The 16,979-nt window shown below is 45.3% G+C and overlaps 1 protein-coding gene and 1 pseudogene across 1 annotated transcript in view; one reads left to right on the top strand and one right to left on the bottom strand.

The window, feature by feature from the left end:
• LOC119385959 (metaxin-1-like) overlaps positions 1–294 on the bottom strand; it is a 4,860-nt pseudogene extending 4,566 nt beyond the window's left edge.
• Positions 295–412: 118 nt separating this feature from the next.
• LOC119387447 (dmX-like protein 2) overlaps positions 413–16,979 on the top strand; it is a gene marked incomplete at its 5' end in the record, with an annotated part of 52,980 nt that continues 36,413 nt past the window's right edge. Inside the window, 12 exon segments of the mRNA XM_037654841.2 lie at positions 413–687; positions 2,255–2,352; positions 2,467–2,632; positions 3,905–4,271; positions 6,798–7,221; positions 8,108–8,334; positions 10,621–10,697; positions 12,228–12,384; positions 13,210–13,493; positions 14,346–14,474; positions 15,097–15,311; positions 16,030–16,145. Coding sequence (XP_037510769.1) covers positions 413–687; positions 2,255–2,352; positions 2,467–2,632; positions 3,905–4,271; positions 6,798–7,221; positions 8,108–8,334; positions 10,621–10,697; positions 12,228–12,384; positions 13,210–13,493; positions 14,346–14,474; positions 15,097–15,311; positions 16,030–16,145 — 2,535 coding nt within the window.

Raw genomic sequence — 16,979 nt, 5'->3', positions numbered from 1 at the left:
CTTCGGCGTCATGATGTATAGCATACGAAGGTCTCTTAACCTGTTGTATGGCACGGCACGTAAGTTCGTGTCATCTGATGCTTGCCTTTGAAGAGATGTTCTACATTTGTCACCATGGCCATAAGTGGCAATGACAACACTTCGAAGGCCAGATGTAGTACGCGTATACTAAACGCGTACTACTCATTGCTCATTGTTAGAGCATCACATGCATAATGCGGAGAATGTGGTGTTCACCTCCCACCAGCTACGAGTTGCCACTTTCTCTGCCTTTATTTCTCTTTTTCCTATCATCTCTCTTTTTCTCCATGCTTTTCCTGCCTTCATTGTCTGTTAGCTTCCCGTGGATGTAAATAATAAAAAAATTTTAGTTTCTCGGTTTTCCTTATTCTTCTTGTTGCGACTTATGCAGACTCTCTGGATGACTGTGGGCTTCGTTACTTCCTGGCGGTGCGTCACCACACGTACTTGTTGCGATGCCTGCCCTTGGCACAGCGGGCGCAACTGCAGCGCCACGGTCTGGGCCCTCACAACCTGGTCTGGGCTTTCCACTCGGAGACCCAAGAGGAGCTTGCACAACTCATCCCTGCCCTGCAGAAGCCCACCCTACGTTGGGCCGAGCTTAGGGAACTCGGCATTGGCTGGTGGGTCCGTTCCAACCAGCTGCTAAGACGTATCATTGAGAAGGTATGTTGGCTTGCTGTGTTGCACTAAGGTTACAATTTGGGCCTGTTGGCTTGCCATTAGAATACAATGTCCAGTTGGTGTGCTGGCCCAGTTGGTGTTTTTCGATGCAGTGCACAAAGGTGGCGTTGCAATATAATGGCGCTAGAAAGAAGCAGCCGGGACAGACTATGAAGCAGTAGCGGATCCTTATCAGTTGTGCTCACTTCTTACTAGTCCTTTCACCTGCTGTGATAGCTCAGCAACTTTGGCACTCTTCTACTGAGCACAAGCTTGTAAATTTTATTGCTAGTTGCCGTGGCCGCACCGGTGTATTTGTCACACGTGACCAGGACCTTGGAAGAATGCCACGTGTTTCAGTTATTTTATGAATGGAAGCAGTTTGTTGATGTTAGGCTCAAGAGTGACTGTCAACCTTGTTACTGTCAACTAGTCACAAGGTTGGTGAGCACTGTATGTGCATGAAGAAAAGTCGTGTGGCAAGTCAGTTAGTCTTGGAGATGCAAATGAGGGCGGACGAAGAGTTAGTTCTTAATATCGTGGTTTAGCGCTAAAAAAAGACAGACACATGTGAGTTTTTTTTTGTTTTTTTTTTTAAGCGCTAAACCACGATGTTAAGTACTCACCAACTCGCCCAACAACAAGTTCTTATGAAGAGTTAGTTATCTGCCCTTTGGAATCTCTATCGGCTTGAGATGTGGAGGGCGACTTGTTAGAAAACTGTGGCTCTTGTACTGTCCACTACAGTCATGCCAGCCCTTGAACGTCCAGCCCCCCCTCCCCTTAGCTCTGCGCACTAACAGGCCCGCCCCTTGACAATGCACTCGCCTCTAATCAACTCCCCTCGCCTAAAAGGTAAAAGAAAGCCCTCGCGTGCTTATCTACCTACCATGTAGGCAATAGCCGCCCAGAAACATGGCTCAGGTAACTGTGTGATACTACATTCAAAAGGGCTCTCTCTATAGTTCAAACTCTGTTTTACTTCAACAAATCTTTTCTCCTCATGGAATTTGAATTAATAAGATTACATCGTAATACAATAGGCTCTCGTTAAACGGAACCTGGAGGGACCAAGATACTATATGTTCCATTTAACAGGAGTTCCATTTACTATTGTTCAGGTACGAAACCAATCATGGTAGGGGCAGCTGTTTCATTTAAGCAGCAATTCCATTTAAGAGATTACCGTTTACTGAGAGTATACTGTATTTTCATATGCATCTTTCCTACTCTTAAAAAGTTTATTTGCCAAACATGTTTTTACAGCCAAGTACAAGGCCAAGCATGATTAATGAGTTTGATTCATGCCACAGTGACTATGTATTAAAGGGGGAGGGGCGGGGGTCAAATGCAAAAACACTGCTGTATATTCAGGTGCCCACTGAAGGAACCACAACTGATCAAAATCTATTGAAAGTCCTCTACTATAGTGTCTCAAGGCCCAGACATGTCTGTGAAATGTTAAACCCTATCAGTAAATTGATCATTTAGCAGTTTTTTCTGATCACGGCTTGGCTGCTGTTGTGCTTGGAGAAGGCTGGCATTGTGCATTATTTGGTTTTCATTTCAGCTGGCCAAAAGTTCCTTCACAGCTAAACAAAACCCCTTGGATGCTGCACTTTACTATATGGCAATGAAGAAGAAAACAATTCTGGCTGGACTGTTCAGGTATGTGACAGATGTTAAAAATCCATGTTCTTGGTTCCTTATGCAAGTTGCAAGTTCTAGGGTCCTGGTGTCTGTTACACCTTATGTATTTTCCTGCTCGTTGGGTTATTGCAGGACTGTGAACGACAAGCGGATGTCCGACTTCTTCCAAAACGACTTCTCTCAAGACCGTTGGAGAAAAGCAGCGCTCAAAAATGCCTATGTGCTGCTTGGGAAACAACAGTTTGAGTATGCTGCAGCTTTCTTCCTCCTGGCCAATGCCGTGAAGGATGCTGTACAGGTATGCTGACTTCTTGATGCCACTGGGAAATGTTGCTTTTTTGTTTCAGTTATACTGGTACATTAGCTGAGCAGTTAGCCTGAATCAAAGTGCTGCCTTTCTACTCGATGTTGGGAAAGGTAAAGTATAGATCTAAAGAGAGAGAATGTGCCATGAGAATGAAGACGGTGGTGAATAAACAGCGTGAGGCTCTTCAGTGTCTTAAGTCCAGACTGCTGTCATGCAAGGATTTGACGACAGCCTAGAAGACGCCATGCTTATGATATATATCCGTTCGGGTCCTGACGGAACCTACTCAGATGATGGGTGATGGATAAATTTTTTTTAAATCTTCCGTCAGTGATTGTCTTTGCACGACATACCACCAGCAGACACACGAGGCGTGTTCGGCTGTCTCAGGAGTATTGCAGTCCAAACTGTCCACACAGCCAATAAGGCCTAGGTAGTGACAGGAAGTCGACAGGTACCGGTATGAGTTGAATTTGTCAACTTAAGAAATAGGAAGCCCTATAGTTCGTTGCAAGCTAGCAGAGGCCTAGCCAGAGGGCAAGGGGGGGGGGGTCACCCCTTCGGCTAGGCCCCTGCTAGCTGGCAACAAACTATAGGGCTTCCTATTTCTTAAGTTGACAAATTCAACTCATACCGGTACCTGTCGACTTCCTGTCACTACCTAGGCCCCCCCTGAAATTTTTCAATTTTGCTTGCGCATATATACAGGCGCACATACAAATGCACGCACGAACATACATAAAGTATGGTTGAACCCGCCCACCCCCCCACCCACTTCCGCAAAAATTTCTGGCTACGCCCCTGCAAGCTAAGAACAAATGTAAGCCCTGCTCACAGTTGTCGCTGTCCAACTCAAAGAAAATTTGCATAGGTGCCCTATCCAATTGCATTTACTCATTTCCTTGAGGTCATGCACTTTTTACGTATTTCAAGTAGGTGATTTTCTTATACAGACACACGTTCATGTCATTTATTTTCGGTTGAAAACATTAACTTTCTGGCAAATTTCAGCAGATTCCGACATCACTCCTCTGGGAAAAGTAATATTTTAAGTAGGGACGACGAACTTTAATTACAAACATGCGTAGCATTTACGTTAGCAGTGAAAAATTACTTACATTTGCAACGGAAACTACCTTGTACGGTTCTCATGCCCAGATGAATGGCAGGTGCACCGCAGTTCTGGGGTCGGAGCTTGTAGTATTTATTCTTAGGCTGTAACCGACTACAGACAAGTACTTACATAGCGCTGGTGGTTGACAGGTGTGCCTGAGCAAGCTTGAGGACCTGCAGCTGGCCATGGTGGTGGTACGCCTGTATGAGGGTGACCTCGACTCGGTTCCCGAGCACCTACGACGGCTGCTCAATGCCGAGGTGTTGGGTCAGCCCGAGGGCGCCGAAGGCACATCCCTGGAGCTGGCCCATCCAGATCCATTCCTGCGCTCCATGGCACTGTGGCTACTGCAGCATTACGAGGAATCACTCACCACCCTGCTTCAGACACGTGTGGGGCAAGAGCATCATACGATACACCAGGAGACGCAGCAGCTGTCCAGCAGTGCAGCTGGGCAGGCTGCAAATGCCAGCGACAAAGGTTCCATCTCGAGTCCTACAACAGCCGACGACACTGGTGAGAGTATGACTCTGCGTGGCACAGCTACCTCGTGGTGGCCTTAGCTGGGATTTTTCGGGCTGTGTAATTCCAGTGCTGAAATCCTATTGCATACAGCGATTTTTTCGTCATTTCTACTTGAAGGACTTATTGCATGAAGTATATTATAGCTACATGTAATGCTAGCTCAGTGTCAGTGTGTCTGTTTTATGCCAGGCAATGCCCACGCGAAAATCGTGGCCCCAAATGACTTGTTTTATGCGTAGCGAAGAGACAATGAAGCCAAGAAGAGCATGGGGGACATTATTTGTTGTTTTTTAAGTGTAGTTTAGCGTTTATAAAATGAATAGAAAGGAGTTGAAGTGAGTGAAAAGACAACTTGTCGTTGGTGGGGACCAAACCCACAACCTTCAAATTATGCGAGTTGTGGGTTCAGTCTCCACCGTCGGCCATGGCGCGAGACCCATGTCGTCTTCATCCAAGATGGTGTTCTTACTGCAATGGTATTCATTAAAATTAAACAGAGTATGGCCAAATAATATGCAAATTAATGAGAGTTTGATGCCCCTAAATAATGCATATTAGGCTTGTGTGAATAGTAAATTTTAGGTTCGAATCGAATTCAAATAGTATATATCGCACATTATAAAGAAAAATGAGCATATTTGTCATGACCCAACCAACCTGCACAATGTTGTTTTTTTTTTAATTGTAGCAAGGCATGTGCAAAATGTCATTCTTTTTGGTTCAATGGAAGTGGAAGCAAATTCAAATAGTAGCAGGATTTGGCTTTCGGTAGAATGCAAGTGATAACTTGTAAAATATGTGGCGTTTTAAAATTTACTATACTTAGAGCATATAAGCCAGTATAACAAGCTTTTAAACTTAAAAAAAATTACACCATTTCTCGCTAAAGGGGATCATGAGGCGATGCGAAGCCGGAGCACTTGCACGATTGCATTCCGTTGGCGTTCGTTGGGCATGCTACCAACCTCGCGTCGTGGAACACGAAGAGGAACACTACGCGCGTCGTATCTTCCCTCTAGCCTGGCCGTTAATTCTCACAGGGCGAGCAGGGAACGCGGTTGACAGGCACGCGAGAGGGAGGCAGAGTAGGAGAGGAGAGAGAGGGCGACGGGACGCACATGCTCTGGCGCTCATCGCGGCGCTGCGCAGGAGAGAATTTCGGCATGTCGAGCCCGCATTTCAGAGGAGTCAACCGAAGCAAGCGCTGGACTGAACACGCGCAGCGCTCTACCACTTGAAGGAGAGGAGACTAGAGGAGGAGAGTAGCGCATGCGCCGCGAGAGCAGAAGTGAGAACGCAGGAGAAGCGCAAGCAGGTGCTGGTAGAGAAAGGGAGAGAGTAACGCACAGCTGTTGGAGAGAGGGAAGGAGGAGAGTTGCACATGCGTAGTGTGAGTGCAGACTACCACACCGCGGGACATACCCCTGGGCAAGAGATGCTTTGTATCTAAAAATGATGAATCGATGTGAACGTAATTTGTTAATTCAACCTTAAAGTGGGGCTTCGTGGCAGTGCGGATTTCCCCTGGATAGGTGTACTATTCACGGCATTAGCACCCCTCCACTGCAGTGAAACCACCTTTAGAGGGGGGTTACAAGCGGTCTAATATGCACCTTTTCGTTCATCTCGAATACTTCGAAATTTCCAATAATTTAAATTCGAATCGAAGCGAATTCGAATACTTTATTATTCATTCGAATATTCGAAGTGCTCGAATATTCGCACAAGCCTAATGCATATGTTTCCCGGAAACAGAGGACAAGTTCGAATTGTCCAGTTTTCTTTTTCATACAAGTCACTTCAGGAGCAGAAGGGCATGTGTAGAAACCCAATACGAGTATGCCCGGAAGTGGTATGGATTGTGCAACGATAGATGCCAAGTTATCTTGGAAGCGGCAGTTTAAGGGCTAATGTTAAAGGGACAGTAAAGAAAAAAAAAAGATTTTTCTGGTGCTAGCGAATTACTCTCACAATACCAAAATCACCACGCTTGCCACTAGAAGATGCTTGGTAAGCGAGAAAACACGTGAAAAGAAAATTCAGGTGGCAACACCACCTTGAAATTTCCGCATAAATCGTTATGACAGCATAGATTTTAACGATGTCCACTAGGGCCTACGTAGTTCCTAATAGGTGAAAATGAAGTACATTGTCCTCTGAGGGGGCCAGAGACTAAACATACCAAGTTTCAGAAAATGTCGTTGAGCCACTGTCGCCAAAATCCGAAAAATACACTTTGAAATCCACGACATCACGCACGGAGATTTCGGCGCAAAATTTAAAAATGGAGCTTTCACCTTGATTTTCTCTTCTGTTAATAAACCTACGATGGTGATATTGAGCTCGTTAGAGTTTTCAGAGTACGGTTTATCAATCTAAACCGATTCATTGTTTCACTTTAGTGTCCCTTTCACAAGAAACCACTCACTTGAACAACTTCATAGCAAGACTGTGCTAAGCTGAGCTTGCCCTAAACACAAACACGGTTCAAGAACAGCACTGTATTGGCTCATGCAGCTGACCCAGGGGTGTTCAACTTCTACCTCTACCTGCGCACGCATCCACTTGTGGTGCGACGCAACCTGGCCAAGTCCATGAGCATGCGCCGCAAGCACGGCCGTGCGGTGCTGCTTTCGGGATTCAAGCCCGGCAGCACAGTGACCAAGACGCTAACACCAGGAGGAGCGACCAGCAGTGACACCATTACGCCACTGGAGCGACGGCTGTTCTTCACGACCAGCCACGCGCACTTCCGTGCTGGCTGCCCGCCGCTTGCGCTAGAGGTGCTGTCGCGACTGCCCAACTGCATTCTTGATGACAGTGGTAATGTCATGACCGAGGAAGGCTCTCCTGCCAAGAAAAATGACTCTAATGCTGGGACTCCATCGGGTGCCATCAGCAACGGGCCAGTGAAACAGAAAGCTGAAGACTTTGACTGGAGGTAAGAACCCTGTGTGACATTACAGGGTCGGGTTGTCAGAGTGCATGAAATGCTTTGCACTGCATGGTATATTTAAATATTTATCTTATAATGCGACCAACCGAGAACCGTCACCTAAATATAATGTAGGTGAAAGCCTGGGATCAGAAGCATCGGGTAGCATTTTAAAGGGGTACTGACACGAATATTTTCAGTTGTCGTTTTTTTACGTCAAATGAAAAGTCAAGCCCTCAAGAGCCTGGAAAAGGTAGTGCTAAGCGCGAGTGTGCCCTGAAAAAGTAATTACAGTATGTTTTTAAAAGCTAGTTTCGGTTCCTGCTGTACCCTGACGTCACAACACGGTATGAGCTTCTCGTCACGTGCTCGCGCAATATATAGTGATGCTTCCATGGCTGCTCCGCACCGTGGCTCCGTTGGTGACACACAAGCGGCCATTTTGGAAGTTTTGATGACGCACAAGCGGCCATCTTGGAAGTTTTGGTATCTAACGTCATCACAACTAGCCATACTGCTGCGTGAAGTCACTAGAATTGGTACTGTAGCCTGACGTCAAGCTAGTGTCGATGTCAGTAGGTGCGCCATGGAAAAATTGACTTTAATATCAAATGAAAATATCTTATCAGCATTTGCTGTGCTTCACACTTGCTCAGAGCCGTCTGCATACAGGAGATTTGTATGGCAGAGTAAACTCACCTTCGAAAAAAGGTGTCAGTACCCCTTTAACAAAACAAGCCACGGAACTGCGAGCTCCATGCTTAGCAGGGTGATGGTGATGTGGCTGCAATGCAGGGATGACGCCAGGCAGGGGCGGGGAGCAGCAATGACTGTCCATCTAATGTGTTTATCAGCAGCAATGTTGATTTCCCAATAACCTCTTTCTCGCCAGTCAACCTGTGGCAAAGGTTCCACAAAAGGCGGAAGACTTTGACTGGAGCCAGCCCCTAACCAAGAGTACAGCTGCCACGGATAAGGCAGATGCATTCGACTGGAGCCAGCCTCTCGGCACAGATACACCCCAGCGAAAAACGGACAGCTTCGACTGGGGTCCACCACTGGCCGGCACTGATGCTCCTAATGTCGAGGATACCAAAGGCTCGAGGCAGTTAGAAGAAGGCAAGTAAAGAGGACTGTAGTGCAACCTACAGCTACTGTGCATAGGATTCTTGTAAAGGTTACTACAGAAGGAACTCTGGCAGCATGATTGTTAAGCTTGCATAATAATGGTGGGTGCAGTGCATGTACTTGTCAGACCTTGGTGCTTTTGGCTTCAGTCGTTCTTGTGGCATTATGTACTAAGCGTTTTCTATCGAAATTTTCAAGAAGTGCTATTTTTATGCATGCAGAAAAGCAACACGAGTTTTGTATACATACATGGTTTTTCGAAAAAAGTCCCATTTACAATGCATTGTTTTGTTTAAAAATTGTCTGATTCACTGCATTGGCAAAGCACTGAATGCGATATCAACAAATTGGAATGCTATACGATGTAAGGCTAGCAGCTAACTCCTTTAGAATCCGACCTGGTGTAACTCAACAAAACACAAGGAAACATGGCTGCTGCAGTCAACGAAGCAACCTTAGAGCTGTCTATCGCTGCCATGCAAACTGAGTGGTGAGGACACAGTACATATAAAGGTGTGAGCCATCTGCTAATTCCTGTCAAGATAGGGCACTTGCGACCATGCCCGGCCACTCAAAGCTCAGTCTACTTAACAAAATCTATCCGACTGCATACGACAACAAATGCCCGCTATGCGGGGAACATGCAACACTTTATCACGTTACATGGGCCTGCCAAAACTCAAAGGATCTGCCAATAAACAACACACCAACACCGGAGCAGTGGGAGGCTGCGCTGTCCTGCTCGAAGCCTGAAGAACAGCTCAAGCTGATCGACAGAGCTCGCAAGATGGCAAAGGCCACAGGGGCCCTGGAATGAGGGCTCCACCTTCGCCGGGAGAATTTCTTTGCACCAGTAAAGTTTTTCATTCATTCATTCATTCATTCATTCATTCATTCAGTCAGTCAAAGTATGCAGTTGCTGCCAGAGCAACGCAGCTCCCTTCCTTTGGGACCTTCGATGGGTCTTTTGTGTGACGGAAGAGGGCCGGTGCGTTTCCTCTCTGTTCGAGCCATGATCGCCGGCTGCCTCCCACACGCTGTCACTCGTGCATCGAACATACGACACGCGGGGCAATGTTATCACCATTGGGCTTTACATCTAACCTCACGGTGATGCTGATGATGAAACTGCACCTGGAGTGTCATATTATTGCTATCACAATAAAACAATCTTAGCAATGTCTCCCTAAAGGCCAGGAGACAGAAATATGGGCAAATTTACGCAATATCCATCATGCTTGTGCTGGCTGAGCTGCCGTACTTGCAGGACTCTTAGAATTGAGTGTCAAAAGTACTTAGTAATTTTACTGGAAACCTTGGCTTGTACAATGGTTGTTTTTTTTTTAAATGTATTTACTTAATTCATTCATTTTATCTTTATTTGTATTGTTTGAGTGTTCTATCAAGATCAAGATCAGAGTGAGTAAAGTGCAATTCTGTCAGTATTGCATATACCGTTTGATTTGTAAGCAAAATCTCATTATTTTTTGCTCATACGATTTATATATAAGCATGGCACATTTTTGTGGGGGCAGCTGCTTTTAGCAAAGCCAAGAAAAAAATAATATGCGTGACGTTTGTGTGGTGTTATAACACGCTTAGTTAACTGATACCTACCAGTCCAGCATGTGGCCTTCCATGGCTACCTGGACTAAGCATGGTGTTCAGCCATGGGGCGAATAGCTATTTACTACTATAAACTCCTACTGTCCGAATAATAACCACCTATAGTGCCGTTGTCAGGTGGGTTATAGGTGCTAAGAAGTGTCCAAAACATCACCTTTATCACACGATGTAGGGCTTTTACATTTTCACAGGCTCTTTCTTCGCTCACTCATCTGCACACACGCTCATCAGTGGTCACTTATGTTCATACTCATGCTCACTTATACCAACACCAGTTCACATTAATAGTTGCTGCTATTTGCACTAGCACTCGTTCTTCCTTGTACGTGCGTCATCTTATACCTGCACTCGCTCACATATGTCCTCAAACTCACTGGAACTCGTTCCCATTCATACTCACATTCACTCACACTCTTCATTACTTACTGGTGCATCGCTTCATGCCTGTAAAAGGAGTAGATAGCAAATAGGAGTGGGTGTGCTTTCGTGCGAGTATGCCAGCATATGTCGAGTTGTGTCACTGACAGCCCACAGAGTGGTTAAGCAGAAACGCGAAACTATGCTGAATGTTGCGTGCGTAATAACTTGACAATAATTGTGTGTTTGTCTTCAAATGCCTATTTGCATATTTTTTGCCATCTTGTATTTCAGAAGAAACACTAGCTCAAAATAGGGTAGAGACCCTAGACATCATGGCGCAGCAACTGAAATTCATGGCATGCCTTAAGGTGAGCTATTTAACCCTATGCAAAAAATATTCGCAAATGTTGAAATTACAGTTTATGCTATTACTTCTTTTAATAGCTCACTCACATAATTTGCTCGTTCCCATTGTTGTGTGTGTGTTAACCTTTTCAGTCATAGCATCCCTGCATGGAATTCCAAGGTGTCTTAATTCATAAAGATGGTGAATTGAGCTTATCAGAACAGGTTTATATTGTGCAACATGGAAGAAGTTAGGTAGTAAATTAGAAACAGGATAAGCACTTTCTGCCAGCTGAGCCTTTGTGCCACATCTGGAAAAGGAATTAAAAAAAAAATACAAGGCTCGTTATTGAAAAAGTATGAGCTATAAGTATGTGACTTGCCTGTGATAATGTGACACAGTTTAACAAAAAAAAATGAGAAGCATATAGATTTTTATTTGTGTAGAAAAATTGCAGAATAACAGAAACACATTTCTTAGGAGTGGACTTGTCAAGGACTGACAGTTATTTGGCAGCATGACCGAAAGTGGCCAGTGCATGTGTTCGTGCATTTTGCAATGTAGCAAGCCTCTGCAATTGTGGGTGTGCTTATCACTGTGTATTTGTGTTTGAAATCGAAAGTGTGCAATTGCACTCGTGTCTGTGGCTTGACAAGTAATAACAGCATCCATCCTGTCATGTCATTCTTCACTCCTGCCATCACAAAGCTCATGCTTTTACTATACATAATAGCAGTGCGAGTATTTTAGGGAGTTCTTGCCATTAAGCATTTATGCCGCAAGATATGGTCGATCACCCTGCAATTACACATAATTTCAAGCATCATGTCTCACACAGAGTGCTTCGCACTACTGTTTTGTACAGGGGTCTCAAACTCGCCTCAGCTAGCGAGCCACAGTCACAAAATTTAGACTTACACAAATGCCGGGACAGTGAAAAAGATCGGAGAGGGGGGTATTGGGGGGGGAGGTTTGTTGACGTCAGGATTCGAGAAACGTAACGATACTGACTTCCAGAATGTTTAAAATCTGGATGCCAATTCTGAAGGGTAGAGTTCCCGGTTATATTTCAACACATGGCGACCGCATGGGGTGCCTCATGAAAAAACATGCTTGAGACCAGTCACATCTGTCTAGCTCATGAACATACTTATTAAGAACATAAAAAAAGGGACAAGGCAGTCATGTGCGGGCCGGGCCACTAGTGAAAGTCCCACAGGCCGCATGTTTGAGACGCCTGGTTTAGTACATTTGATGTTAAGAGAACTTGCTGAGAGCTCTGTTAACAAGTACTTTGTGCAAAGTGCAAATGTAGATAGGGCAAATGGCAAAAAAAAAATCAACAGAGCTTGTTGACTGTTACAAGGAGAGTGCTTGTTCATCTTTCGTTTTTGTGGTGTGTCCATCTTCGTGCATTGCATGATATTTTGATGCTGGACACTTTCTATGGCATTTATGTTGCTCTAATGGGCACCTGTCAAAGCAAATGAATGGGTGCCCTTATTGAACCGCATACTGTAATTCATTCCCCGTCATTTGCGGTCATTTACAGATCATGATGGAGGAACTGAGCACTCTGGCTACAGGCTTCGAGGTGGATGGGGGCCAGCTGAGGCATCAGCTCTATGTCTGGCTCGAGCGTTGTGTGGCGGCACTCAAGGAATTGTGCCAGTACGGCACTGCTATGCAGGCTGCTGGTAGTTCCTCAGGTGTGGCAGTTCATTCATTACCGTACAGTGAGCCTTTCTAACGAAAAGCTTGTGTCTCTACATAACTTCCTAGTTCAGTTATTTTCACATTTCCCTCATAGTGCTTTATGCGACTGGTGATTGCCTTGTTTAATTGTAACTGGCCAATTGTGAATTGTGAATTTTTGTTATAACTCTTTTTTAACTGATTCATGTCTAGACTTGCAAAGTAGCGCTTTTCTGTTACTATGTTTATGGCCTATTGTACATGTTGTATCTACTGCTTGCGTAACTTGTTTGCCTCTATGTTAATGTGGACATTGAATGAACCTCTATAAGCTTGAGCATTGGCTCAACTTTTATGTGATATACGGCACTAATCATGCATGAATGAGAACATCCAATCTAAAGTATCAGTGAAAGCTTACTTATAGCACTCATGTTTACCATTTTTAATTGATTGAATAATTTGCATAAATTCTTCATTATCCACAATAGTCCAGTAATGGGCACTGATTATAGTCTACTTAGACAACGATAAATGGACTAGTAGCTAGTAGTTCTCTTACCAACCTGCCCCTCCTTTGTGATGGTGGTCTTGTGTGTGTGTGTGTGTTTTTTTTTAAGCACAATTTGGCAACGTTTTACAGCTATAGGCTGTGTTGTTCTAGAGCCATCATGGAGCAAGATAATCTACAACCACATTTTAGGGGAGGTAGAAGGGCTAGAGAAACAAAGAAGGGAGAATGTAAGTGCAAAGTGATCTTGGAGTTCAAAGGTTAAAAAAAACACGGTGTTCCTTCTCACACTGATAGACTGATCGTTATTGGTTGTTTTTGTTTGCAGTATCGGAGACGTCCATCCTTCCCGATGCAACCGGTGAGGAAGCTGGTGGAAGAGACAGGGCCAACACTGCTGACGGAACCCAGCCAGGGGCACCATCTCTGCACGCCATCTTGGTCGCAGACAAGCAGGATTTCGAGGCCAAGTTGGTGCGCGCTGCACGCCGCAAGCTGTGGCTCAAGGCCAACGAGGCATTGCTCCGCACTCTGCTGTCCTACACCGGCCTTCACGGAGCACACGGTGGAGGCCTGGCCGCAGTGCGCATGGAGCTCAACCTGCTGCTGCAGGTGAGGAGGGGGAAGTAAGGTATAGGGGGTTCAAAGGCTGTACTTTGCACTGTGAAACGACAGGTAACAGTGCAGGAGAAACGTATTGAACGACATTGCCAACGAACGTGCCTTGTCATTCGGCGTAGCTTCATAGAACAGCTCACAAGGTTTTAAAGAAGAAACAATGAATTCAAGAAATGGGCCATTTGCGTGCCCTGGTGCCTGTGTATGTGTTTTATTTTTGTATTTTTACATTTAAATTAGTGGCAATAGAAAGTGCGGCAGTACATGCTGCCTCAAGCTTGTATATATTGGTTGTGCACGCTTGTACCCTTAACTGAACAGTTTTCAGTGTGATGCTGAGGCAGTTGCCATAACATGCTGCATTACCTTACAAACTTATTTCCTTTTTTTTTGTCTTTCTGAAGCGTGCCCATGTGCTTGAAGACCTTGCATTCGGCACATGTTTGTGTATATCATTCATGCTCAGGATTATTGATGTACTTAGGATGGCTCTGGTCAATGTTTTTTCCGAATTTGACTCGGTGACTAAGGTACCAACGTAGCTGAAGTCTCTTATTCAAGTTTTGTTCAGGATTTGTTGAATTTCATAATGGGTGTAATGTAAGAATCCTGTGTACATTGGTGCATGTTATGGTGTTTGAGGTAAAGTTAATCTAAGTCCCCTTGTTACTATGTATATCTCTATCACCCAAGTGTGGGATATTAATTAAACCCTGTCAGTCAGTGGTTCAACATAAGTAAACATCAGTTTTCTCTCAGATAAAGGCCACTTGATAGGTGCTGCTGTCACTTCATTATAATAATTTAACCACGTAAAACGTATGCACTGTGCGACTGCTTTTGCAGGAGTTGCAGCAAGATCGTTCCCAGCAGCAGTTGTTGTCTCCACTTCCTTTCCCGACAACGCTACCGCTCTTGGCTGCCAGTGTGGCCTGCCAAAAAACAGTGGTTGCCGATCCAGTGCGCCTTCTGCAGGTAAGCTGCTGTTGATCACTCGCTGGGAGTCATGTTCATATTCACATCCTCTGAAGCTCACTGTCACAGACTTATTGATGCACATGTTAACCCTCTCTTGTTCAAAAGCCAAGTCCAATCGCGCCTTTCATCACTCACTCACTCACTCTTAAATCACTGTGGAGTGAATGGATCACTACTAATGAGTGAGTGAGTATGCCTACCTGTAGTAGATACACGGTATTCTTAAAGATATTTTGTTCTGTGTCAGTGGGCAGCTACTCCCCATAGAATAAGACCCTGTGGTATCGAATGGAAAAAAAGCACACAGTGCTCGCACAAAACACCAATACAAGTTTGTTAAGTGTTGTAGCACAAAGCACGGACAAGGAACAGAGACAACGAAGACGAGCGTTGTCTTCATCGTCTCTCGCGTTCCTCGTCCTGCTTCGCACTGCACCACCTACACGAAAAAGCAGAAAACCAACTAGCCCAAGCCACAACTCTACCAATACAGATTTCTGATGTAATTGCTTGACTCTGCCAGAATAGTACATGAGGCTTTGCATTTGTGTGCCGCTGAATGAAAGACTGGCATCCCGATCATCCATCTTTGTGGCACTTCGCCTTTGTTTTTATGCAGCTAATGGCACACGACATCTTGCTGACGGTGATGGACCTGGAAGAGCCCCCTGGCGAAGCCACAAGTGCCAGCACCTTCTCTAGGGTGTCGGTGTTGTGGGACCTGGGCACTTCCCTGTCTGCCTGCATCTACCAGGCACTTTGTGACAGCGACAGCTTTGGTCTCAAGGGTCAACAGGGTTCCAACAGGGGACTTGACGTCGAGGACTGCCTCAGGTGCCTGACATAACTGAAAACCCCAAGAGATTTTTGCTGCTGAGCGTAAGGTCATGTTATGATGACAATGACGAGTCTTCAGTGCTGCTACTGCTGTGGGTCTCGCTACTCAGACTCTCGACGTGCAGATGTGGCATGCGATAGCTCCATTAAAAGTAAAATGCACTGCAAATTTTCTTCTCTAAGTAAATAAATTGGGTGCTACTGGAGGCAAAACGGGAGTGGTTCGCTTTCCTTCCGACAGCTCGCGGAACCCTAAATCGCCTTTCACAGAACCCTGGGCTCCGTGGAACCCAATTGAGAACCTATTTACAAAGGGTGCACAGTTGTGCCATACAGAGCAGCAGCAACTGCAGGATAGAGTAGTTTGGGGACACCTGAAATTTATTTCTGAGGTAGCACTACTTGTGGGCAGTATGGAAGCACTGCAAAGTGTTGGGCAGGATTAACAAAAGTGTTGCAAATGCCTACTCTTCTATCACCTGTGTGCATTATTTCCATTTTTCTACGCCCCCATCAGTAATTGTTGTGCAACACATCGGGATTTCTAAAATGCTTTTCATGAAGCCCCACTTTACAGAGCTTTCTAACCATATTATATTTTTTAGTAATAATGCATGATGCTACCTGCATTTTTCTGGATACTACACAAGAACTTTTAACTGGCTAATTGTTATTATTAAATGTGTTTTTATGTGTGTGTGTGTTTGTGTTGCAGCCTTAGTGTGGTGTACCAGAACAGCCACCTACTAGCAGGCCATGCCACCAGGCGACCTCGTTTGGGTAGCACTGATGAGCCCCTCTCACCTTCCACACAGCCCAGCAAGTGGCCAGGTAGGCATGTACATACCATTCGTTCATTGTGTGGGATCTCTTTCACACTCGAGGAACAGACGCAGTACACACCGTAGTGCAACGAACACATGGGCATTCATTAGCACCTTTTTCACGACAGTGAGCCTGCCAGCCATATCATACAAATCACTACAGTAACACGACAAATAACACAACAAATAACACACTAGAACGCCACTATGACACACACAAAACAACATAACACACACACACAAAGTAACACGAATGTGGCACCGCCAATGCTCAACTCGCCATGGGAGTGTGTGGGGATGAGCCGTGGAATTGCCCCATGAACCACCCACAAGAGGCAACCATTGACGAGCAGTGCCAAGTCCTTGAAAAGGAAGAACTCCCCTGTGTAACATAGTTGCCAGGTGGCATCACCACAGGAATACCCTTGTCACACGGGTAGTCTAACCACAGTTAAGTACGACGGCCGTTAAGTCTAACGGCTGTTGTACCTTGTCACACGACAACCCTAACCGCAGTTAATCCGCTAACGGCCGTTTTCGTAAACGGAGGTAGGCAACCCCTGTTAGCGTCGTAAACTGACAACATGGCTGCCTCCATGTCGGACGTGAGCAGCTCGGCTCCCAACGAAATATCAAGCCAAAAGCGTGTCAACTGGACCATTGCGACGATGGAGGCGTTGATACGCATTTGCGACGATAAATTACCGGCTTTGAGGTACCAGTTTGTCTGTGCTGCAAAAATATCGTGTGCATTTCACGAGATTGATACACAGCAGCATTCGTTCATTGAACAGGGCTTCACGCTATTGATAGACGCGCATCAAAACACGCTGATGACGCG

The sequence above is a fragment of the Rhipicephalus sanguineus genome, chromosome 3 (assembly GCF_013339695.2).
Source record: "Rhipicephalus sanguineus isolate Rsan-2018 chromosome 3, BIME_Rsan_1.4, whole genome shotgun sequence".
Classification (NCBI taxonomy): domain Eukaryota; kingdom Metazoa; phylum Arthropoda; class Arachnida; order Ixodida; family Ixodidae; genus Rhipicephalus; species Rhipicephalus sanguineus.
Note: the sequence above shows the minus strand (reverse complement) of the source record. Positions and strands in the feature narration are given on the sequence as shown.